Source organism: Podarcis erhardii (assembly GCF_964252035.2).
Source record: "Podarcis erhardii genome assembly, chromosome: 9".
Lineage (NCBI taxonomy): Eukaryota > Metazoa > Chordata > Lepidosauria > Squamata > Lacertidae > Podarcis > Podarcis erhardii.
This window is the reverse complement of record NC_138512.1, coordinates 43,827,864-43,853,495: the sequence shown is the minus strand read 5'-3', so window position 1 is coordinate 43,853,495 and position 25,632 is coordinate 43,827,864. Positions and strand designations below refer to the sequence as shown.

The window sequence follows — 25,632 nt, the reverse complement described above, 5'->3', positions numbered from 1 at the left end:
AATCCCACAAAAACTGAAAAACCCCTTGTATCGAAATAATACTGTCTTTAAAAACAAACAAACTCCGGCAGGCTTTCGCTTTCTTTGGCGGGTAATGTTTTTAATGTGGCGCACTTAATACATCTGCTGTCCCCGTTTCGCTTCCACATCGGGTTGTTGTTTTATATTGTTGTTTCTCATCAAGTTGATATATTTTAGTTATCTGAGAGATGCGCAACAGCAGCAGGCCGGAGGTTCGCAAATAAAATAAAGCAATACAAGTATTTAATTTTTTTAAAAAAAAATGGCAGGCACCCAAACAGACCCTGGCACGTGCCTTCAACATCATGTGTGAAAACGTCCTAATATGCGTGTCCAAGCCTCATCCCGCCTTCCGCCCCGCTCCCTACGCGCGAAAAGAACGAACCCGGGCCCTCCCCGCTACTCAAATGACGCAAACACAGTCCCCGCCCTTCCCTCGTTGATTCCGGAATCGCGCTCACACACGCGCGCGCGGCCCCAAATCCCTCCTCCACCTCCTCCGCCCTCACGCCAAAATAATCGCGGAGGCAGCGTCCCGTGCCGCCTCCTCTCTCGTCTCTTAGCCAATCAGAGTCCGTGTGCTGCGAGCGCCGGCGTCTCGGCTCCCCTTCCTCTCCTCCGCCTGCCCGCCCTCGAGAGGCTGTCTCGCGAGACTCGAGAGCCGGCTCTGTTCCTGGTTGGTGGGATCGCGCTGAGAAAGCCGGGGCGGCAGCGGCGAGAGGGGGCCGTGGGAGAAGAAGAAGAAGAAGAAGAACTACTAGAAGAATAAAAGAAGAAGGGCCGGCCCGAGTCGCGCGGAGCGAAACTAGCGGCGAGACCCGTCCTCATATAGACACATATCGAAGCGGCGGAGTTTCCGAGCCAGGCCTCCTCTTGTGTGTGGACGGGGGTATATCCATTATGTCTGCGGCGGGGCAGGAGAACGAGAACGCCGGCTCCCTGCCTGCCGGCGCTTCGGTTCCCGTCGCGGAGAACGCGGGGGCGGGCGCCGCCGAGGGGCCGCCCGGAGGAGACGCCGAAGGAGCGGTGAGGAAACGAAAAGGGGGGAGGGGGCAGCGGCGAAGGTGTGAAGCTCCTCGTCGCCGGCTCTTGCCCGGTCGGTGTCGGTGGGGAGGCTCTTCGCTCGCCCTATCCGGCGATGGGGGGGGGGGAGCAGGTGTCGCTGCGCCGGTCCCGTGCCGCCCCCTCAACGCGGTTCCCCTTCGACCGGAGCGTCGGTTGTAGCCGCCGCGTCTCTCCCGTCGGCGGTGCCTCAGAGCGGCCGGGTTGGGCCCCGGCCGAGCCGCGTGGGGCTGAGACAATAGCGAAGAGGAGGAGGAGGAGAGGGAGGCGGCGGAGGAGGAGGAGGAGCGGCTCCTCTCAGAAGCGCCTCGGGAAGCCCCGCCAACGTGCGTTGGGTCTTCGCGTCGGGAGCGCGTCCCGCCCTCGCTTTCCCCCTCGGAGGAAGGCGGGCGCGCTGGTTGGCACCTCCAGCGACGAGACTCCTTCCTTCCTTCCTTTCTCCCGGGGGCGGGATCCTCCGCTGCTTCTTTGCCGTGGCAAGCGGCCCGACACAGCAAGCAACTGAGCTTTAACTGAGGGGGAGGAAGGGGGCGCACAGATCCCTCCCAGGGAAGCAGCCTCCCTCTCCGCACACACCGCGATCCCCTCAAACGGCCCAATCCTTAAAGGTGTTCTTTGTCGGAAGCGAGTCTCAAACAAGTGAAATCAGGATGGACTACGCACGAAAGTTACCCTACTTGCAAACTGGGCCGATTAGTGAATTCGTTGCTTCCAATGCGTGCACGCAGTTTGAAGGGTTGTTTTGGTTCTGTGGTGGGGATACGACACAAAAGGCCTGCTTGGGTTTTTTAGGTTGTTATAGGTCTTTCGTTTACCAATGGTGATGTTGCATACATTTTCTTTTGTTTGGTACCATGTTGTATTATCATTTGTGCACCTGTTTCTAGTTTATATACATTTTCCTAATATGGGGAAATATGGGACTGTTAAAAACCTGATCCTACTGTTTTCAAAAGGACTTACTTCCTGGTACTTGCAGCCTCATAGTTTTGTCTTCGGTGTTTTTCTGTTCTGTTGTGTAATCTTGCCTTATATAACTATATTGGCGGATAATATACAGCAACAGCTAATAGACTAAAAGTTCTACTCATACAGACAAACACAAGGGCTGCAAGTTGTTGAACCACCTGATTTAAACAAGGGGGGCAGGATAATAATAGGTAGTGGGTGCCTTGTATGGTTTCACACACCATTGTGTTGTGAAGCTGATCATTTTACCTTTCTTAACATGTTGAGGGATCAAGTGGGGATGTTAGTGTTAATGATTAGGTAATGCTGTGGCTCAGGAATTTGTTTTAAGTTCCATAGCCATGGGAATAGGACAGAACCCTGAAGAACATCACTAACTAACAGCCAAGGTTCAAACAGGAATTCCTCAGCGCCACCTTCTAGGTTTGCCCCTCCAGAAAGGAACAGAGCCATTGTAAAATAGTGCCCCCAAGTCCCATCTCAGAAAGGTGACTCAGAAGGATACCATAATTGATGGTGTAAAAGCCACTGAAAGGTCCAGCAGAACCAACAGGGACATACTCCTCCTGTACAGTTTCTTGCATGTCATCCATGAAGGCAACCAAAGCTGTTTCTGTCCCATAACCAGGCCTGAAACCAGTTTGAAATGCTCCAAGATAATCTGTTGAATCTCAGAACCACTAGAGTTCAGATACCACAACACACTTCAGTATCTTGCCCTGAAAGGGAATATTGAAAACGGGCAGCTGATTATCCAATATGATGGGATTCAAGGAGGACTTTTTCCATAGAGGTTTTATAACTGCCTCCTTTGGGCATGCTGGAACCCTTCCTTGTTGTAAGGAGGCATTGACCCTCTCTTTACCCACTCAGCCATTCTCCCACTGGCCTTTTTAATGAGCCAGGAAGGCCAAGGATCTAGCTCTCACATTGCCAATAATCCTGTCCACATCATTGGGCTGTACAAATTGAAAAGTATCCATGCTCACCCTGGTTAAATACATATGTCATAGGAAGATAGTATGCTTCATAATGGAGGTGCTGCTATATGCCTCCTTGATGAGAGAGTGGTCCCTACAGTCCCTGTCTGCTCCTAAAGGTAGTCCTCAGTAGATCCAACTGATTTTAATAACTTCAGTCTAGTTTCAATTCTTCCTTTAGATATTGAAATGTGTAGTTTCTCTCAAATGCCAGGATTTCTTTGCATGATACTGAACTAGATCTGGTTTTATAGGAGAAATGGATGGGAAAAGTCATCCCTGTTGACTCTTACAGATCTCCTCAGTGTCTTTCTTCTTCTTCAAATATATAACTATGATAACTTTTCCAGGTTGGAGTCTTAAAGTGATTGGAGCAAGAGGTGGTGCTGGGTTCTACCCCATGGTTGCTGGCTTGTGGGTTGTGCAAATGTTCCATTTTATTTCCTGTGTTACAAAACATGAAATTGTTGGGTGATATGGCTTGGAGACCTTGGGTACAGTGATATCAGTATGCTGCTAGTAACCAACTCTAGCTGTCATTGTTTAATCCTGGGAATGCAATTGAAGATTGGATGAACAAACTGAAACTTAATCCTGACAGGATCTGGATTTGGAACAGTTTGTTTGTTTGTTTATAATGCCATCCTTCATCTGAAGATGACAGACGGGACAGTTTACAAGACAAGGAATTTTAAGATTGTTTGTAACTTAAATGCCTTAAAAGGGAGGCATTATTCAAGCTAAATCCATTGCTACATCTTACCTCCTCAATATTACTTAAAAAAAAATATTGACTGGGGCCACAGTTCAGTGGAAAATGCCTTGCATGCTAGATGTCCCAGATCCAATCTCTGGCATCAATCGGGGGAATGCAGGTAGCAGAGCTGTGAAGAAACACACGTGTGCACATAAACACGCACAGAGCACCTGGAGGGCTGTTGCCAGCAGGAGTAAACCTACTTAGCATAGTTAGTGTGCAATCTGTGTGGGATGGGTTTACACTGCCCCTAAAAACTCAGCTTCATGGCTGGTGTAACAACAGTGACCAATAGCATTCTTATTACCGTACAAACTTGGGTATGCCCACTGGCTCCTTTTCTGGCCATGGCAATTCATGTGTGATGATAATCCACTTGGATTGCCATAAAGTCCTTCATGCAGGACTGTATTTGAAGACTTCATTGAATCTATATCGGCCAATGTAAAAACAAATACACTGGAGAACTGGTAGTCAGTAAATTAGCTTTTAAATAAAATGAACTCTTATTAATTATTTTGTTTGACTAAAATTTCCTTGTGACCTGATAAATTTTCCTCTTAAAGTGATATGTATTGTTTTCTTTTCTGCCTTCCTTCTCCCCCCTACCCCCAGGCTAATTTGCTTTCACTAAATAGGCCATAGGGAAAGAAAATGTTTATATAGGTTCCAATAGCTATATAATAAATTTCACATTGCACTGGAAATACATTGTGTTATAAAGCTCCCTTACTGCCTTTCTTTCCCATCATACTTGTTACCATGTTACTATAGTACCTGTATTGAGTGGAGAATTAAATGCTGAAACGTACTATCTACAATATTCTTCATCTATCAATTTAAAAGTTACAAAATGTCTACTGAAACTTTCTGCAATGAATAATGGAAAAAATATTTAGATTAACAATTTTCAGTAGAAGACCCAGTATGATCAGCAATTTGATGGTTATATAATTCTAAATTGGGAGAAAGGAATAAACATTGGACAGTCAACATTATTAAAAGCTACATGAGATCAAGACAACAAATGTTAATATACCATATTTTTCTGTGTATAAGACTAGGTGTCCCCCCCCCAAATAATGTCAAAAATCAGTGGGCGTCTTATACACGGATAGTGCAGAGGGTGGGCTGGCGATTGTTGTTGTCCCCAAAATGTTGTCTTATACATGGGGGCGTCTTATAGATGGAAAAATATGGTAGTTTGTTGTCTCTGTTATTAGATTGGGTAGGCTGTTAAAAAAAATAGATCAGAAGTGATATCATAACTGTATAACCATGCCAAAAAGACAAAATAGTGGATATATGCAGCTTGTCATGAGAAACACCATTTTGGGTTACCTGCTTCTTAAATACTTGATACATTTGTGAAGTTTTGAGGTGCAGAAAGAAAACAAAGTATCTCTTTTTAATTTTTATGTTCCAGGATGTGGTTGATGACGAATCTCCAGGAATACAAAAAGAGAACCAAGAACCAGATCCTACATATGAAGAGAAAATGGTTTGTAGTTTTATACTAATAAGTATTGTTTAGATGGTTTAGAAGATTGATAAAGATGTTAATCTCTTCTTGTCTGAGATTTCACATCACAATGCAAATAAGATTGCAGAAAATATTGTTTATTCTACTCACTTGCCTTGTGTGCTACAAACTCTTCTGTTTCTCATTTGTACCTCTTGCTTCTCCATGGCCTCCCCCACCTTGCACCATTCATAGACTCAATGTGGTAGAGTCAGTTGTGGTAATAACAAGAGATGCTTCCACAAGTCAAGTGCAATTACATCCTGGTCCCCCTTCTTATGAACTAGGAATTAATTCATAAGAGGAAAAGGACAGTTGCGAAACATGTGACTTGGCACTTAGGTAGGTGATAGTTTTTGAAGGCCAGTGATGTCTCCACCTGGGTTTCTCAATACCTATTACCTTAAGAATAAAAGGCTCTGAAAGAATGGAGAGAGCCAGGTGGGACCACTGCTGATGCTTAGAAACTAAATAGCTGCTTATATGTCAGGCTTGGACATCCTTTCCTGTTGCTCTCTGCTTTCTCCTGTCCTCCCACCCTGTCTTGTCAGAAGGGTTGAAAGACAACTTGCATGACAGGGACTTGCGATATTTGCTGTCTTCTGTGCGTATCTGCCTGAGAAACAGAGAAGTAACAGCCAGACACTTGAGTATCCTGCCATGTTTCTAAACTTGCAAACATTGTAGGACATCCAGACAGCTTTCATGTTATCCTTCTCTATTATTCTGCCAGTGGAGAGTCAGAAAAGAAGAAAGTATGTAGCCTTCTCGTCTTAAAGAACCAGTTGCTATGTTCTCTATTTGCATACCTGTTTCATCTCATGGTCTAAGCAGTTAATATTTGCTGTGTGGAAATATCTGCTACCTGCTTTCTCCTGACTGGAGGAGGCATTCTTTCTTTGGAACAAGAATTATAAAATGCATACGTATAATGTACCTGGCACAGAGATGAAGTAAAATAATTATTTATGAAATGAAGTGAAAAATTTCAGATAATGACTAGCATTCCTACTAGCAGTGTGGTTGCACATTTTTAACTACAGGAAGGAACACACATAGCATCTCAAGCCTTCAGCAGTTAGATTAAATGTTCATTTACATCTTTTCAGTTAATGGTGCATGTGAGAACTCAGTAGATATTAGTGTTTTTTAAAAAACAAACCTCTGAACTTTGCTCAGCTACTCTTCAACCTTGGAGGGTTAATTAAAGATAAAAATTGCATCTCCCCCCCCGCAGTAGAAACATTGACAACATGTTAGCTTTTTAACCATGGCAATGAACTTGATGTCAAAAAGAGTTGTCTTCAGAACTAGGGTTGAATGTTCAGTGTGTGTACATCTTTAGATGTTCTTAGCCTAAACAGGAGGGATGTTTTTAGATGGGGCAATATGTAGTTGATTCTGACATGCTGAAAGCTAATGTAATTCTAGAATCCTGCTTGCATCTTTGCTTATGTTTATCATTCTTATTCCAGCAAACAGACAGAGCAAACAGATTTGAGTATCTGTTGAAGCAAACAGAATTGTTTGCTCATTTCATTCAGCCTGCTGCTCAAAAGACTCCAACTTCACCCTTGAAAATGAAACCAGGACGGCCACGAATAAAGAAGGATGAAAAACAAAATCTCCTATCAGTTGGCGAGTGAGTACTACCCAATCTGTTGATTATCACTGAAATTATTATCCTTTTTACAGACAAGTGTCAATCTAGAGCATAAAAAGTGGTGTAGTTTTTTTTAAAAAATGAACTCCAATGTATAAGCACAATTCTAAAGAAAGCCACTTGTCTGTAAACTCTTTTTCTTTTAAGTTTATTCCATAGTGTAGACAACTTCCTAAAAACAAAGTCAATGTTTATTAGCATCACATGACTGGGGAAATAATCTTTTAAATACAGGTATACATAGATCAGGGTATTTAGGTATTGCAGGGGTTCACAGATATTGCCTGGCTTGTAGCCAGCTCAAAATTGATGGCTACCAGATACTGCCTGTTAGGGGAGCAGGCTGTTGTTCCTGACCTTGTGCTTGCAACTCCACGAGTTCTAGGACAGTCTCCTGCTGCTCTTTTCAGTTTGGGATTGGAGAAGGGAATGAGAGCTCACTTCTGCAACCTGTCATTTACTACTATTTTCCTCTCCAGTTGGGACATGGAAGTGGAAAGAGTGGCAAGGGTCTTCCTTGTACTTGTGTTATGCTTCTCGGGCAATAAGCTGCTTCTTTTTTAAAAAAATAATATTTATTAAAATTTTCAAGGGTTACAAAAAGCAAAAGTAAAAACAATAACACCAAACAAAAACAAAACAACACATCACAACAAGAGAAAGAAAAAAAGGACAAAAAACAACTAATCTTCCCAACTTATTTTTCATTCGCTTATTTCCTTGACCTCCTCACACCTCCCTTTTTTGTATTCTAATTCGATTATCTATTTCAGCAAATCCTTTCCATCTTTTCCAATTTTTGTTCTGTAATTTATCTCAATATAATGTAACTTTACTTTCCCTCCTTTACCATTTTTTCCCCTTTAAGCTTATTTTAACATTAAAACTAAAATGCTTGTATGTAACTCCTTATAACATTTCTGCTAACTCCATAAAATATCAATCCATCATTTTTCTATCACTCATTAATTTTGCGATATTTCTATATATAAACTTTAAGTTTTCCAATCTTCTTCCATCAACTCCTCTCCCTGGTTTCGGATTCTGCCAGTCCTTTCCGTCAATTCCATATAGTCCATCAACCTGGAGATCTTATGTCCGAGGCTCTTAACTCTTTTCCATGTCCCTTCTGCAGATCATCTTCATATTCTTTAATGCTTGAGAGCAAGTCTCGAGAGAACTCCATCCTAACATTACTTTTATTCCTTCTGGACAGTTCAGCCAAATTTCCATAGTTGAAGCTAGGGTCTATACAGTGTTTCAGGACGTATTTCAAGATTCCTCCAAATCCAAAGGCCCCCAAAACTTCAATCTCCTTCAAATCCAAGTCCATGTCCCAAAAGTCAATTAATCCCTGGATAGAGAGATCTTTCCAACTTTCCTTCTTCAGTCCAAGCCGGGATCCAATCCTCAAAATCTGGCTTTTTCTAGATTCAATCATAAAAGGCCTCAATTTATAGTCCTCAATTTGCTTCTGTAGAACTAAGGATCCCGCTTGTGTTATTTTAGGTTCAAAAACAACGACTTTCTCCTTTTCCTCCACCATTTGTTCTGCCAAGGTAGGTTCCTGTGCCAGGTCCTGAATTATTTCTGTGTTGGTGCTCGCTTTTTGTCTCATATTAGTCACTTTCTGTTCCAAATTATCCATTTTAAAAGTCATGTCATCCATCTTTTTATGAATCTCTTCCAGCAAATAGTTTGTCTTGCATAATGCAGTCAAAATAACTTCTCCTATCAACATTTTGAATGGTCCAAGGTCAATCTCTGGTTCTCAGAATCTTTATCTTGCAGCTGGAGACCTCCCAGTTACACTCCTATAACAATTTCAAAGGCTCCCTCTAGAGGGAAACAGTCTCCACTTGTATCAATTCTTTCAAGCACAACTCAGGCAATAATCATAGTTTCAATTTTCAGTTACCTTTTCTCCATTTTAAATGCAGAAGAATACAATGGAAACAGTATCTTGCTCTTAATTTAGCTAGCTCTCAAATCCGTTCTGTCAGTAAACTTTCCCCAAGCGTCATCTGGCAGCTGTTCCCAGGTTCAGAGCTGTGGTAATTTGATTTTCCCCTCACACCTGCAGGCTTACTAGGTTCAAAATTTCCCCCCTCTTCACCTGCTTCCAAGGGGTTTTTTGTATTTTTAACCGATGGAGATTTAATCCTTTATCAAAAGCTTTCAAAGACTTTAGCTTGTAACGTCTTTGCTTCAGTCTATTTACAAAAGCGGAAGGCGGACTTCCTGTTTATGACCTTCCCGCTTCGGCGCCAAATTAAGGTACTTAAAAATCCAATTTTCCGTTCTACTCACGGGTAGTTGTTTAAAATCCAATTGTCCACAGGAAAAAGTCAGCGCTCTCCAGCAACAGCAATGCGGCTTCACTCCGTGAAAGAAACAGTCGATTCAGAGCACCGCGCCGCTCACCCCACGTCGCTCCGGATCCCCTAAACAGGGTTTCCCCGCGAGTAGGGGAGGCGCAAAAGGTGCCAGCCGAATCCTAGGTTCACAGGCTTCTTCCACCTGTGATTTCAGTGGGTCTCCGCCTTCGCCGTGGCGGTCAGACCCTGTTTTTCACGGAGTAAGTTCCTCCCGATCGGAGGAGCTCAGCCATTGCCGGAGGCGCCAACCCGGAAGTCCTCGGGCAATAAGCTTCTTAGAGTGTTTTGGTATACACGGTAGTTGCTGCATACTTAGACCGATGCATTGTTTTTAGCTACCGCCATCGCAGAACTGAACAGGAAGAGGATGAGGAGCTGTTAACAGAAAGCTCAAAGACCACTAATGTCTGCACCCGCTTTGAAGACTCTCCATCATGTATGTAGTGGCTTTTGCTCTTTGTGGTACAATATCAATTACTTACTGTATTTTTTCATCTATAAGATGCCCCCATATATAAGACGCTCCCCATTTTGGGGGACTCAGATTTAAGAAAATGAGGGGAGATGAACCAGAGTATAAAACGCCCCCTAATTTTTGACATTATTTTTAAAGGAAAAAACCTAGTCTTATACATGGAAAAATACGGTATTTTAAAACTAAAATAGAGAATGCTTTCTGCCAAATTTTACAGAAACCCTTAAATTTGCCAAATATCGACCAACCAAAAGTAATTGCAGGTAATAAAAATGTAGTGATCTGTTTGGGAAGTGTGTACATAGTCTGTTTGGATCCTTTTTAATACTTGGTTTATTCCCCTGGTGTGTTTCATGTTCGTTGCCAAGAGGAATTTGCTATCATTACACTGCACCAGCTAAACCATGTGCTTGTTTTTTTAAAAAAGTAGATAATTGGGATAGCTTTCTCTCTCATCTGTGTTGATTGGCTTCCCTGTGGAAGTATTGTGCTATGGCTAACAAGGACATTTGACCAAAACTTGAGGTTCGGCAAATCTGCAGGTAGAACTGAGAGAAACTCTTCTGGGTACCCTAGTTGCTGTTGCAGCTGAGGCGTCTCTGGTCCTGGGGCCCCCAAGGATTTCCATGCTCACTGTTAGGATATATACTAAAATATTATTAAATCCTCATAAGAGGATATATAAGAAAACATAAGTTTTCTTCTTGGTCATTGGAAGTATTATTAATGGTGACTCTAACTATTTCATACTGTATACTGTTTTTGTTTCAGATGTAAAATGGGGAAAACTGCGTGATTATCAAGTCCGAGGGTTGAATTGGCTCATTTCTTTGTATGAAAATGGCATCAATGGTATCTTAGCAGATGAAATGGTATGTTCAACAACTGATTTTGTCTGAGATTATCAAATTTAACTTAGATGTAATCATACTAAACTGAAATAGTTACTACATTCTTTTTGTTAGAATCTTTGTACTACATTGTGGCTAAATCTGACATTGGTTTAAACTAGATGCATAACAGCAAATGCAAATAACAACAGTTCACTTTACAGTACATAATGACATTCATATGCTGATTTGCCTCAGTAAAATCCAACTAGAGAATATCTTTTTTGTTCTGTAGAAAAATGTAGGCACTCAAGTTGCTGCTTTTCTGGTTAAGAGTGTTTCACATTTAGAAAGGCCTATATTCTGAGACTGTAGGAAGATATTTCCATCTGTTGGATAATTAACATTCAAGAAGCTTGAGAAACTGGCATCAACATGCCCTCACTGCTTTATTGTTCCTACTTCTGGCAAGCAGCTGAAAGTTGCTTCCAGACTAAGTTGCTTCCAAATTCGGTTTAAGTGATACAGCTTCTAAGGCATGTGACAGGTTATATTGAGAAATGCAGCATATAGTTGGAGAATATGATTAAGAAAAATGCGCACCTGATAATTTGGATGATGGACAAATCCTGTCTAGCAGAGCTGAAAGAGAAATTAAACATGCCTGTGCACTGATTGAAAGTTTTGCAAACATAGCTTCAAAAATGTGTTTTTAAGGGAATTAGCTGTGTTTGGATGTCTTCTTTATACATGTTCTGTCTTGAGTAGATGACATTTCTGTTGTTCGTTGTGTCTTTTTGGCTAGTAAGAATATTTAAGGGAGAAGACATATAACTCATAGAATTGGAAGGGATCCTGAGGCTACTCTAGTCTAACCCCCTACCTATGTATATATTAGTTATTTTATCTTGGTGACTGGAAACTTCTCAGGTTAACTTGATACATGTTCTGTTAATAGGGTCTGGGAAAGACACTGCAAACAATTTCTCTCCTTGGGTATATGAAACACTACAGAAATATTCCTGGTCCTCATATGGTATTAGTTCCCAAATCAACTTTACATAACTGGATGAGTGAGTTTAAGAGATGGGTGCCAACTCTTCGGGCAGTATGTCTGATAGGTGACAAAGACCAGCGAGTGAGTATGAACCACCTCAGTGTTTCCCTAAAATTTTCTGGTGTAGTTAGCACATAATGCTAAACCAAGATTTAGTACCATTTGGATAACCTTGAGTGAAATAAGCTTTTGTGCTCGTCCTCCCATTTCTCATTTTATGTTCCCAAGAGAAGCACATTTGCTAAGTTTAGTTTCACTTTCAAAGCATCTTTGTTTAGCAGAATATATAAACCAGGGCTCTTAGTTTAAAACAAACAACAGCTAAACTAGGCAACAAACTATGTGTTATTAACAAACAGATTTCCAGAGACTGTGACTCAGATTCTTGGATTCTAATGCACCAGCTTTCTTTTAAGTTCTGATGTGGTAGGATGGGGGGAAAGGACAAGTGTGCTGAATCAGGAAAGATACCACCCAGAACCCCATATTCTCCGCATCCCACAGGCTTTAATTCTATATCATCCTGAATTTGCAGAACATTTTAAGATGATCTAGAGTAGGGTGGTCCAACTCACGGCCCACAGGCTACATTTCACCCGTGGGGACTTTGGCAACATTCAAGAAAAATCATCTTAAAGCTTTTAAAAAAAAGTTTTTGTGTCATGCATTGTTAATGAAAGTGCATACATTATTAATTGTGTATATTATAATAAATATATTACAAACACTTTAAATTTATGATTTGGAAATTTAATTCTGTGTGTGGCCTGCAGGTTCTGTGTTGAAGTACTCTTGCAGCCCACTTGGTATGGAAAGTTGGACTGCCCTGGTCTAGAGAAATACTTTTAAGAACCAGCATCAAACCTGAGGTGACCAAGGTACTTTGTGAAATATGTGAAATAATAGTTGTATTTTTACAGTTTTTCGAATCATTTCCCTCCCTCTTATTAATAGGCTGCATTTGTGCGAGATGTATTGTTGCCTGGTGAATGGGATGTCTGTGTAACATCATATGAAATGCTCATTAAAGAGAAATCGGTGTTCAAAAAATTTAACTGGAGATACCTTGTTATTGATGAAGCTCACAGGATCAAAAACGAAAAATCAAAGGTATTTTGAAGCATCCAGTGGATGTAAATATTTAAATCATGCAAAAAATATTTCTTCAAGTTTAATATATATATATATATATGTATTTTTCTTTCAGTTGTCAGAAATTGTGAGAGAGTTCAAGACTACAAATAGACTACTGTTAACTGGAACACCATTACAGAACAACTTGCATGAACTTTGGGCACTTCTTAACTTTTTACTGCCAGACGTCTTTAATTCAGCTGATGTAAGGGTTTGCAACTTTTAAAATTCACTTTAATCTTGCCTATCAAATACTGTTGATTACTTATATTTGGTGTGCACATTCATGAGAGATCTCTTATAATCCTTGGTGGTTTGCGTATATAGCAGCCTTCCCCAACCCACTGACTGTGACTTATGGGAGTTTCTAGTTCAAAATGTCTGGAGGGCAGCAGGTTGGGGGAAGGTGGTGTAGGTGAAGTTTTGTTAGCCACAAAACTTCTCAAATGTACTTATAATTGTCAGAGTAATGGCAGTAGGCATCCCTAGTATTCTACGAAGCAAACTTTATTATCTTGCCTTGATGTAAACCCCATTGAATTCCTTGGGACTATTCAGAAATATAAGATTACTTTTCCAGGAAGATTATAGTTGATACAACAAAAGGAAGAATTAGTGAAAGCATATTTAGCTAGAATTTTTTTTTTTTTAAAAAAATACATTCTATACTATGTAAATAATTTGAAAAAGTGGAAAGACTTTCTATTTGACAGAATAACTTTTATGTATTTATGCTAATGAACAAACCAATGCAGGTCTCTAGAATCTTCAAATGCACATAAGGCAGAAATAATCCCTTATTGATGCTGATTGGGCTACCTTGTATTTGGACATGAAAATTGACTTATCTGACTTGTGGCAGGTGTAATTTTGACTTTTTACTAAACTATGGTTTGCAAATAGGAGCCTTGTGAACATTACCTTCCAGTGTAACTTTTCCTCCTTCCAATGCAGTCTTTACTTTGGTTCTGTTTTTGCATTATATGTGAACCAATGTCAGCTGTGAAACTGGCATAAAGTAGGTTTGCAAAGCATTGCTGGGCAGGAAGTTGGATTGTATTATCCATTGCTTGTGTCAGTGCAGGTGTTATGTGAAGTCATGGTTAGTGCAAGAAAGGTAGGAGTTGTGAGTTAATGAGTGCCTAGCACCTAATTTTCAAATACATATCTGAAGGGAATCTGCAGCATATTCTGTCTCTTAATTCATGAGGAACAGAGCCAGAACATTCTTACAACTTCGCAAGGAAAGCTTGAACGAGAAGAGTTATGTATGCTTCCTGAAAACTTGGACTTAGCCTTTGCAGAACTATATACAGTGGTGCCTCGCAAGACGAAATTAATTCGTTCCGCAAGTTTTTTCTTCTTGCGAGTTTTTCGTCTTGCGAAGCACGGTTTCCCATAGGAATGCATTGAAAATCAATTAATGCGTTCCTAGGGAGACCGCCTTCAGACCAGGTCCGGGGACAGTCTGAGGGCTTCTGAAGGCTGAAGAAGAAAAGCCCTTCTCCCGCCGCCAGCCTTCAGAAGAGTTCCTGCAGGGCTGCCTAGGCTGCGGATAGCAGCCTGCTGTCCGGCGCGAGGGGCGCTCTGAAGCAGAGCGCCCCTCGCGCGGGGCAGACATTCGCAGCTTGGGGAGCCCTGCAGGACTTCCCCGCAGGGCTCTCCAAGCTGCGGATAGCAGGCTGCTGCCCCGCACGAGGGGCGCTTTGCTTCAGAGCGCCCCTCGCGCGGGGCAGACATTCGCAGCTTGGGGAGCCCTGCAGGACTTCCCCGCAGGGCTCTCCAAGCTGCGGATAGCAGGCTGCTTCCCCGCACGAGGGGTGCTTTGCTTCAGAGCGCCCCTCGCGCGGGGCAGACATTCGCAGCTTGGGGAGCCCTGCAGGACTTCCCCGCAGGGCTCTCCAAGCTGCGGATAGCAGGCTGCTGCCCCGCACGAGGGGCGCTTTGCTTCAGAGCGCCCCTCGCGCGGGGCAGACATTCGCAGCTTGGGGAGCCCTGCAGGACTTCCCCGCAGGGCTCTCCAAGCTGCGGATAGCAGGCTGCTGCCCCGCACGAGGGGCGCTTTGCTTCAGAGCGCCCCTCGTGCGGGGCAGACATCTGCAGCTTGGGGAGCCCTGCAGGACTTCCCCGCAGGGCTCTCCAAGCTGCGGATAGCAGGCTGCTGCCCCGCACGAGGGGCGCTTTGCTTCAGAGCGCCCCTCACGTGGGGCAGACATTCGCAACTTGGGGAGCCCTGCAGGACTTCCCCGCAGGGCTCTCCAAGCTGCGGATAGGGGCAGCAGGCTGCTATCTGCAGCTTGGAGAGCCCTGCGGGGAACTCTTCTGAAGGCTGGCGGGGGAGAAGGGCTTTTCTTCCCACCACCAGCCTTCAGAACAGCCTTCTGAATGTTGGCGGTGGGGAGGAAAACCTTCCTCCAACCGCAAGTCTTCAAGACAGGTCCGGGAACAGAGGAGAAGCGCTGCCGCCTTCCCCTCTGTTCCCGGACCTGTCCTGAAGGCTTGCGGTGGGAGGAGGGCTTTCCTCCCCACCGCCAACATTCAGAAAGCTGTTCTGAATGTTGGCGGTGGGGAGGAAAAACCCTCCTCCCACCGCAAGCCCCGGGGACAGTGGGGAAGCGCAGCGCGCCTTCTCCTCTGTTCCCGGACCTCCCACCGCAAGCCTTCAGGACAGGTCCAGGAACAGAGGAGAAGGCGCGCTGCGCTTCCCCACTGTCCCCGGAGATTTCCCTATGGGCTTTCGTCTTGCGAAGCAAGCCCATAGGGAAATTCGTCTTGCGAAGCCGCTAAAAATCGGAAAACCCTTTCGTCTTGCGGGTTTTTCGTTTAGCGAGGCATTCGTCTTGCGGGGCACCACTGTAACAACAATAAATACCAATTTTTGTTCTTAGACAAATAATGGGTAATCTTATTCTGAAATCTTACTGATTATAACTTTTTAATACTTCAATACAGGATTTTGATTCATGGTTTGATACAAACAACTGTCTTGGGGATCAAAAACTAGTGGAACGGCTCCATATGGTGAGATTTTAATTATACTATCAGTTAGTTTAATCCATTGAACTTCACAGGAATGTTTCTACTCTTCTATGTAACACAATCAACTTTCTATATGCATTGTACTTGGGAGGTGAATAATTTTCTGCTTGCAAGCTTCAGTTGATATGTTACAAAAATTGATGTACTGTAGATATTTGGGCTAATAAGAGATTGGGTTCAATTGCCACTTAATATCATTGGGAAGCCTCTGATACAAAGTATGGCACTGTATTTGGAACCAGAAATCAGGCATACACTTGTATGCGGATGGAATTATTTGTTTGCATCTTTTTGTATCTTACATATGTATGGAATGCCTTCAGCACATACAGCCTGTCATATTGAAAGGGGGTGGAAAGCAATATAGTTCTGAAGTATCGGTAATGTGAATAAGTCTTTCGTGTGTAGTGCTGCAATTTGAAGTAATGTGCTGCTTTTTGTGTATTTGGTAGGTGCTACGACCATTTCTCTTACGTCGTATTAAAGCTGAAGTAGAGAAAAGTTTGCCTCCGAAAAAAGAAGTTAAAATATATGTAGGTCTCAGCAAAATGCAGAGAGAATGGTAAGTAATTGAAATTAATATATAAATGAACAAAATCTTTCATCTTGCTGGTTGTGTATGAAACTCTTTGTGTGACATGATCCTCAGTTGCCTTACTCTTTCAATACAGGTACACAAGAATCTTAATGAAGGACATTGATATATTGAATTCTGCTGGAAAACTGGACAAAATGAGATTACTGAACATTCTTATGCAGTTGCGAAAATGTTGTAATCATCCATACCTGTTTGATGGAGCAGAGCCTGGCCCACCTTACACAACAGATATGCATTTGGTTACTAACAGTGGCAAAATGGTTGTCTTGGACAAACTGTTGCCAAAATTGAAAGAACAAGGTAACATGTTTATCTTACTGGTAAATGCAGGTGGGGAAACTGCCTCTTTTCTTATTTGATAAGGTAGTATTTGCCCAGTTTGGGCTTTTTGTAGTGCCTTGTAGGAATATATTAGTGATCTTCAGTCTTTACTACTAAATGGAACAAGATTGCTGTATTGAGATCCTAGACAGTACTATACACAACTTGTAGGGTCTGCCTGTTAGTGAAATCTTGGAATCTTAAGCTTTATTATAGCAGTGAGACTATTCCTGAAGAAGCCTTTTCTGTACCCTGAACATTATTCAAACAATTGACTAGTTGCAAATATTCCTTTAGGTGCAAGGTGCTGGAGTTAACCCTTTCTGGCAGCCCTTCTTCCTGGAGAAGTTGTGTACATTATTTCAAAATCATAGAACCTGTTCAAATATTTGCCTGTTGGTGTGGACCAGGGATGCGTCTTCCTCTGTCAATCCTGATGGATGGTCCACCTGTCAGTCATATGATGTCACCTCTGCAAACACTGATGAACAGCTGATCTAAATTGGTTTCATAGTTTATGCATAAAAATAGTATGTGATTGTGTAATTAATGTTTTTAGTTATGTATTTGATGTATACTTCTGGATTGCCATAAGTTTTGCAGTTGTTTCTTAAAATTCTTGAGTGATCACTAATTGGTTTGAGAGTGCGGTTTACTTTGAACTATCTTCTAAAATCTTGAACAGATTCGCGCGTCCTAATCTTCAGTCAGATGACCAGAGTCCTAGATATCTTAGAAGATTATTGCATGTGGCGAAACTATGAATATTGTAGGCTTGATGGGCAGACACCTCATGATGAGAGACAAGTAGGTGCTCAGAAGAATTAAGCTTAATATTTTTTCTATTTGAAAATTTATGAACCAGTATTGATGTACTGACTGACTCATTTTTTATATAGGCCTCCATTAATGCGTACAATGAACCTGGAAGCTCAAAATTTGTGTTCATGCTGAGCACACGAGCTGGTGGTTTGGGAATCAATCTGGCTACAGCTGATGTTGTAATCATTTATGATTCAGACTGGAATCCTCAAGTAGATCTACAAGCTATGGTAAGGTTCATAAGAATACCTTAGAAATCATGAACTTGAATCTCACTTCTGCTTTGTTTTTGAACACATTTTCATGCTATACACCTTGACTCTGCAAGAGCCTATTTTAAAATTGTACTATCTACTATTGATCCAGGTTCAATGTTCTTGTATTGATTTACAAAGCCTTGAACAACTTAGGTCCAGGGTAACTCAGGGATTCCCTGAACACTTACATCCCCGCTCAGACACTGAGATCATCTGCAGGAGTATCGTTAATTATTCCCCAAGTTGGCAGTAGCTGACTGATGTCTAACATTTTATATTGTTTTAATTGTATGGGTTATGTTCAACTTTTGTAAATTGATTCGATGTTTTTTTATGAATTGCACTATACAAGTACTTTTATAAATAAAAGAAAGTTTTTCTCAGTGTTATCATTTTTGATCAAGTTGTTCAAGATGTTGGCTTCTACATTCATATGAATAAATTTTAAGTTATGCAGAGTTGCATGAATATAGTTTAGTATAATGCTAGTGCTTTATTGTGGATAACTTAAATACTGAGTTCTTTTCTTTGTAGGATCGAGCACATAGAATTGGTCAAACAAAGACTGTTAGAGTATTCAGGTTTATTACAGACAACACTGTAGAAGAAAGAATAGTGGAAAGAGCAGAAATGAAACTTCGCTTGGATTCCATAGTTATTCAACAAGGTAAATAGAACTTGGCTTTTCTTTCAACAAGTGTGCACAGTGATATTGGTTGATACTGGGTGTTTTTAGTAAGTTAAGAAGCTGTTATATGATGCACATTTTGTAGTAGTGTGTGGACATAACATAAGAAAAGCCCTACTGGATCAGACCAAAGGGCCATTTAGCTCAGCATTATTTTCCAAAGTTGCCAATTAGATGCCTATTGGAGCCTCATGGCATTGGTGCAATGTCTCTCCTGCTCTGTTTCCTGGCAACTGGTATTCAAGATACACTACATCACATACTGAAGCTAAAATATACAGTATTTTTTGCTCTATAAGACGCACCAGACCATAAGACGCACCTAGTTTTTGGAAGAGGAAAACAAGAAAAAAAATATTCTGAATCCCAGAAGCCAGGATAGTCAGTGGGATCGCAGCGCAGCAATCCCGCTGGCTGTCCTGGATTATGGGATAGCCATGCGCAGCCTCTCCCGGGCAAGGGGAGCCTTCATCCTGCTGCCCAGGAGAGGCTGCATGCGGCTAAGGCTCCCCCAAGAGCCGCGCTCCCTCCTTGGGGAAAAGCCCCCACGAGCCGCACACTCTTTAAAGGGAGTGCTGAGCAGAGCCTCCCGCCTGCATTCGTTCCATAAGATGCACACACGTTTCCCTTTACTTTTTAGGAGGGGAAAAGTGTGTCTTATAGAGCAAAAAATATGGTAGCCTTCATTACTAGTAGAAATTAATAGCCATTTCTTCCATGAATTTATCTAATCCCCTTTCGAAGCTGCCCAGATTTTAGCAAGAAATACTACAGTTTTAAACTGCACTGTGTGAAGAATTACTTTTGACTTTTTTAAATCCAGAAAAAAAGGAAAAATGTTTAAGTAATCTTAGGGAGATGTATAACTTCCATGGGCTAAATCAGTACTATTAAATACTTTTTATTTACATAGAATTTATTGTTTTAGTGACCAATATTATTTCAGTTGCACAAAAACCAGGAAGTCTACAAAAATACCTTTAATGAAAGTGGTTTCAGAAAGTATGGTCTGTAATTATTATGAAGCTATTATCAGACATTACATGTTGCCAGGCAGAAAGAAAGAGATCCAAGTGTTTAAATATTACTTGTTTTCTATAGGTTATAGTGAAGTTCACCTGTTGTCTCAAGTATTGTGTATTGTTTCAGAAAATCTCTTTTTTCTATGAAAAAAATAATGTAAACTGCACTGCATAGGCAAGAGTAGAGTGTTTAAAGATTGAGTATACTCATACTAATTTAATCAAAAGTGTTTGCTTAGCATTGTTAGGAATACAATAGAAATGACATTTCAAATAATAGCTCTGAAAATTAAAAACATTCTTATGACAGCAAATTTCAAAGTACTTGACTTTTAGTGTTACATTCTGTTTCTTAACATTTTTCATATTCAGGAAGACTAGTGGATCAAAATCTGAACAAACTGGGGAAAGATGAAATGTTGCAGATGATTAGGCATGGAGCTACCCATGTCTTTGCTTCCAAGGAGAGTGAAATTACAGATGAAGATATTGATGGTATTTTGGAAAGAGGGGCAAAGAAAGTAAGTTAGCATGTTATACCAGAATAAAATGTGAGCTTCATTTTTTCCAGGTCAAAATTTGAATACCACTAATAATGCTTTGTCTTGACTGCATGCAATTCTCATTTGGTTATGAAGCAATAAGTTTTATTGAAAAAAAAATGGTTCTTGTATTTTTAGACTGCAGAAATGAATGAGAAACTCTCCAACATGGGTGAAAGCTCACTCAGAAATTTTACGGTGGATACAGAGTCAAGTGTCTATAACTTTGAAGGAGAAGATTATAGAGAGAAGCAAAAGGTAATGAGGGGCTTTTAGTGACTAGAATTTCACGCAGTGTTGTTGGGATCTGTAGACTGGTTAATATTTCATTAACCAACAATATTGCTTATTGCAGATGGCATTTACAGAGTGGATTGAACCACCTAAGCGTGAGAGAAAAGCAAACTATGCTGTTGATGCTTATTTCAGGGAAGCTCTTCGTGTCAGTGAACCAAAAGCACCAAAAGTAAGCTAATTCATAAAGCAGAACATAAACAGAAAAAACTTAGCTTATTTGCTATGGGGAGGGTGGGGTGGAATCAGTTTGTTAAAGCCTTTATTTTCCAAAATACCCATTTTGTGTAAAATTAAGCATACTACACAAGTCTACTACTCTTGACAGACTGCCATGGTAGGTCCTATTATTTGAGAAACATTTATTCTGCTGCTGTTTCCTTTGGCATGATTTGTAGTTTGTATCTTGTGTAGTTCTTGTTCTGGGGAGGTTGTAGTTGTTAATATTTGCCTACTGTATTAGTGGGCCTGATGGTGTAATAGCCTTGATTTCTTTTCTTTGATTTGCGTGTCTCTTTTTTTAAGGCACCACGCCCTCCAAAACAGCCTAATGTTCAGGATTTCCAGTTCTTTCCACCACGTTTGTTTGAACTGTTGGAAAAAGAGATTCTTTATTACAGAAAAACCATTGGGTACAAGGTAAATTAGGATCAATGTTTTGTTTTTCATCTTAATTTAAATAAATTTCTATTTTTTTGATGCTATATAATTTGCCACTGGTTTATCTTATTTTAATCTTAGAAAAGTCAAATAATTTTTCATATAGAAAGCTTAGTTTAAGTATTTGGTGATGTCTGGTAAATTTTAGGTACCTCGTAATCCTGACTTACCCAATGCATCCCAGGCACAAAAGGAAGAGCAAATTAAAATTGATGAAGCTGAGCCCCTTAATGAAGAAGAGTTGGAAGAAAAAGAAAAGTTACTAACCCAGGTATGGTCATCCTTCTATGACATATTCTGGCTAAGTCTACATTTCATTTCATTTCATTTCTGTCAATACTACAAAGAGAAAACTGATTTGTTTTCTTCTTTGAAACTTGTTTTTGAGAAGCACTCAAAGTACTGTTTTTTCTTTTGTAAAACACTTTGAGGGTTTTTTACAATCAAGTGGGGTATATATTTTAATAAATAATAATAAAACCCACTGTCCCCATAAAGGATTATCTTGGTGCCTTCTGTTTTTGAGGCTAGACAGATTTAGTTTTTGTTTTTTCCTTCAGATTTTAATCACTGATTAAACTGTTTTTATGTATTCTCCTGATGCTGTTCTTAGTTCTTATCTTGTAGTAAGCTACCCTGGAATTGTTTTACATTAAAAGGTGGTAGGATACAAATTTACATGATAAATAAAGCTTAATCTGGGTCACAGAGAGAACACTGTTTTCAAAGTTTTAACTCCCTTAAGTTAGCTAGAAAGTTCTCAAGGCAGCTGATGACCCAATTAAGCTATGTCTTTGAAAGAAACATGAAAATTCTAAATACCTATCTTGTTATTTCTTAAGGGGTTCACAAATTGGAATAAGAGAGACTTCAATCAATTCATCAAAGCTAATGAAAAATGGGGCCGTGATGACATTGAAAATATAGCCCGGGAAGTAGAAGGAAAAACTCCAGAGGAAGTCATTGAATATTCTGGTAACTTATGTTTTCTTGTGAGAAGTTCTGTGAATGATTTTATGTCTGAATAGACATGCATGCGTATACATGTCTATTCAAAAATAAGCTCTACTGAGTTCAATGGAGCTTACTCCTAGGTAAGTGAGTACTTGACCATAGCCTAAATATCACTTTTGAGCTTTTTGGGAATTTTTTCCCATGAAATCTTAAAAACAACTGAGTCAGCCATAAAATCTGTTTTGAGATTTATTCACTGTAAAATGGATTAAAATGCCAGTTTTCTATTCAACAGGGTATTTTAAAGTGAATTTTTGCCTAAATAAAGGGCGTGGGAAATAATTGGCTGGTTGGTTCTCCCCATTAGGCCTGCAAATCTGCTCCTGGCAAGCCCAGTGTCCTGCCCTACCTACACCTGACGTCATTTATAGTGTTTGTGGTGAAGGTAAAGGTGGGGCTTTCTCAAAAAGGCCAGTTGACAGTGCCTGCAAAGCCCCTTTCAAAGTACTTCATAAGTGCCTGATAACCCACTGGTTGCCAGGTGCTTAGGATGCACTGTGCCAAGGTGCTTTGCAAGCTCTGTGCCTCTCAAGCACAAGGAATGCAAAGCTTGCTCTTTTCTGTGTGCAGCACTTCCCAAACACCTGGCAGTCAGCTGAGGAAGACATTTGATCTGGCCTGCCAGGCCAAAAGGGTTAACCACCCCAGACATCGTGATATATCGCACATTGCACTATTTAGCTGTTGAAAACCAGGTATCACTCAGCTCTATTCTCTAGCTACCTCTTCTGCATCTGGTTACTCTCACGAAGACTGCTGGCTGTTTTTCTCTGCTCTCTTCCACCTTTTCCCTGCATGCATCATTTTCTTATCTCCCCCCCCCCCCCCCCCGTGTATGCCATTTTTGCATTATTGGTATTGCGCATAAAGCTGCAACACATACATTATATAAGCATAAAATGAAAGTTCCTTGCACCACAGTTTCTTTCAAGGAGCTTGAGGTGGTAAGCATGGTTCACCTCCCCCTATCCTTCCCGTTTCATCCTCACAACAGCCCTGTGAGGTAGGCTACGCTGAGAAATGTTGACTGGCTCAAGGTCACCCATTGAACTTCATTGCTGGGTGAGGATTTGAACTCATTTGACCAGGTCATAGTCCAACACTAATTGTTACATCATACTAGGTCTGACTTGTTTCATATCAGTAGCTATAAATCCATATTTATTTAACCTAATTAAGATTATGAAACTGATGAACTTTTCATAAGATGTAACTAGCAAATAATTCCCCCCCCCCAGCTGTTTTCTGGGAACGATGTAATGAACTCCAGGATATAGAAAAGATAATGGCACAGATTGAAAGAGGTGAAGCTCGAATTCAAAGGCGGATCAGTATTAAAAAGGCACTTGACACAAAGGTAATTATATATTCTTTCTTTTTAATTACACTGACATTTCAGGGTAATGATATATTATACTACTTAATTTCATTTAAATGTTGTCTTTCCTATTCTCTTCAAGTTACTTTTTCTATATTTCAGAAGTTAAGCTTGACATGTCTTAAGTCACGAAACCGTAAAGTGCTCTTGGTGTTTCAGATTTAATTCTCCATTACTGTCTGAATAGTTTACTCCTCTTCAAATTTGAAAACAGTCTATCATCCACAATTGGAAAGAAAATATAGCCCATTAAAAAGTGGGTTGAGTTTTACAGGCTGATTTTCTACAAATGATGCTTTCAGTGTTGCTAGAAAAGTGTAGTTATGTATAACTTAAATCATATTTCAAAGTGATAGGGAGCTGTGGGTCATTTCTCTATCCTGCAGTACACTGATGCATGTCTAGCTCTGTGCATTAAATGGTTTTTGCTTAGATTGGCAGGTACAAAGCACCTTTTCACCAGCTGAGGATATCGTATGGCACCAACAAAGGAAAGAATTATACGGAAGAGGAAGATCGCTTTTTAATCTGCATGCTTCACAAGCTAGGATTTGACAAAGAAAATGTTTATGATGAGTTGAGGCAATGTATTCGCAACTCTCCCCAATTCAGATTTGATTGGTTCCTCAAGTCTAGAACTGCAATGGTACGTATTAATTCGAATGTATCAATGTCTTCTGAAGAAAACCTCTTCAGAAACCGTGTTTCAGAGAACTAGAGCTGTTGTCTTCCACACTGGAACCTGCTTTGGAGTTAGCAGCCATAGGCCAAAATGAACAAACTGTTTCAACCAGAGCCTTGTCTCCTGTGTACTTACAGCGTTTGCCCCTATTTTTGGCAAGTTTACCGTGAGGGTCTTTTGTAAGCTCACTCTAAAAATATGCACACTGGTGAAGTTAGCTTACGTGGCTATAAGTCAAGGTGTCACATGTCTACTTAAAATATGTATAGGCTAACCTCACTAATGCTGTATTCACCAATGTGGTTATTTATTAAAGTCCAGTGGTGCTGTTGGTTGAGGGACTTATGGGCCCCTTCCTATCTCTTTTCTTCCCATCCCCCAAACTGGGAAGCTTCTTAGTCACCTCTGTATATGATAGGCACCACTTGCAGAAATCAAACCTATGACTGATTTTTCAAAAATGATATATACACCCTCCTTGTTAAGAGTTCACTTAATGCCCACAGCACTGTGCTAGTGGGCTCTACTTTGATCATATCATTCTTCCCTCTACTTATGTTGGCTTTTTCAAGCTGCTCTTTTCTTCAGCACAGATTGATTCAGCGACTACTGGGAATAGGATGTAGTTGTGTGAACTTTTTGTGTGTTGTGGCTACTGTATAATTGGGTCTGTTTCCTTATTCATGACTCAGGAGCTGCAAAGACGATGCAACACCTTGATCACTTTGATTGAAAGAGAAAACATGGAATTAGAAGAAAAAGAGAAGGCAGAGAAGAAAAAACGGGGCCCAAAGCCATCTTTGGTGAGTGTAAAATATGAATTTGTTACAAGTGATTTGTGTGAAGAGAACCTGTTGATTTTGGCACATAATTTGAAAACAGTCGCTTTCTGTATCTGAATCTTTGCCCAAATTATCCCCTGAAGGAACATGTGTACTCTGGCCTCTGTAGCTGCTTCCAAAGGCTCTCTCTGGGGGTTTGTGCCACTGGAATTTTCACTTTCTTTTTAACAGACTCTCTGTGCCATTTCAAAAGGTGCTTTCAAACTCCTCTGATCAAAAGTACTCTTCTGCTTATTCAGTGTAGTTCTGTGGTCCTTTGGATCATGGCCAATTAACTTATGACTAATGGCTAAAATCTAATCTTTCTCTCAATCCCTATCCAGGTGCAGAAACGTAAGCTGGACGGTACTCCTGATGGTAGAGGGAGGAAAAAGAAGTTAAAGCTGTGAATTCTAAGTTCTTATCACTAACTTTAAAGTAGTTCTTTAATTTTACGGGTCTTCATAAGATGTACTGTACAATTCTCAACTATTATGTCATTAAAGGACATTGGGTTCATGTGTTTACTTACTGAACTAGAAGAATAGTAATGTAGTTTCACTTTTTTAAATAAAACAGCTGTGCTGAACTTTTTTTTACCATTAACACTTGAAATAAAAAATAGGCTTCATTTACTGGTCACTAA

The 25,632-nt window shown here is 40.9% G+C and overlaps 1 protein-coding gene across 4 annotated transcripts; it reads left to right on the top strand.

Moving 5' to 3' along the window:
- The first annotated feature begins 617 nt into the window (after nucleotides 1-617).
- On the top strand, nucleotides 618-25,632 carry SMARCA5 (SNF2 related chromatin remodeling ATPase 5). 4 transcript variants are annotated; one of them, XM_081876095.1, is made up of 24 exons: nucleotides 620-1,047; nucleotides 5,216-5,290; nucleotides 6,787-6,953; nucleotides 9,688-9,788; nucleotides 10,599-10,699; nucleotides 11,616-11,795; nucleotides 12,669-12,824; nucleotides 12,922-13,053; nucleotides 15,801-15,869; nucleotides 16,340-16,449; nucleotides 16,559-16,785; nucleotides 17,492-17,613; nucleotides 17,706-17,858; nucleotides 18,420-18,552; nucleotides 19,968-20,116; nucleotides 20,276-20,395; nucleotides 20,493-20,603; nucleotides 20,957-21,070; nucleotides 21,276-21,362; nucleotides 21,934-22,066; nucleotides 23,344-23,462; nucleotides 23,917-24,129; nucleotides 24,858-24,968; nucleotides 25,331-25,632. In XM_081876095.1, exons 1-24 carry the CDS (start codon nucleotides 922-924, stop codon nucleotides 25,394-25,396), a joined length of 3,075 nt encoding a protein of 1,024 aa, XP_081732221.1. In that variant the 5' UTR covers nucleotides 620-921; the 3' UTR covers nucleotides 25,397-25,632. The 4 variants fall into 4 exon arrangements, with proteins under 4 accessions (XP_081732219.1, XP_081732221.1, XP_081732220.1 ...); XM_081876094.1 differs by having other exon boundaries at nucleotides 625-1,047; nucleotides 21,240-21,362; XM_081876096.1 differs by lacking the exon at nucleotides 620-1,047 and adding an exon at nucleotides 1,698-1,836 and having other exon boundaries at nucleotides 21,240-21,362.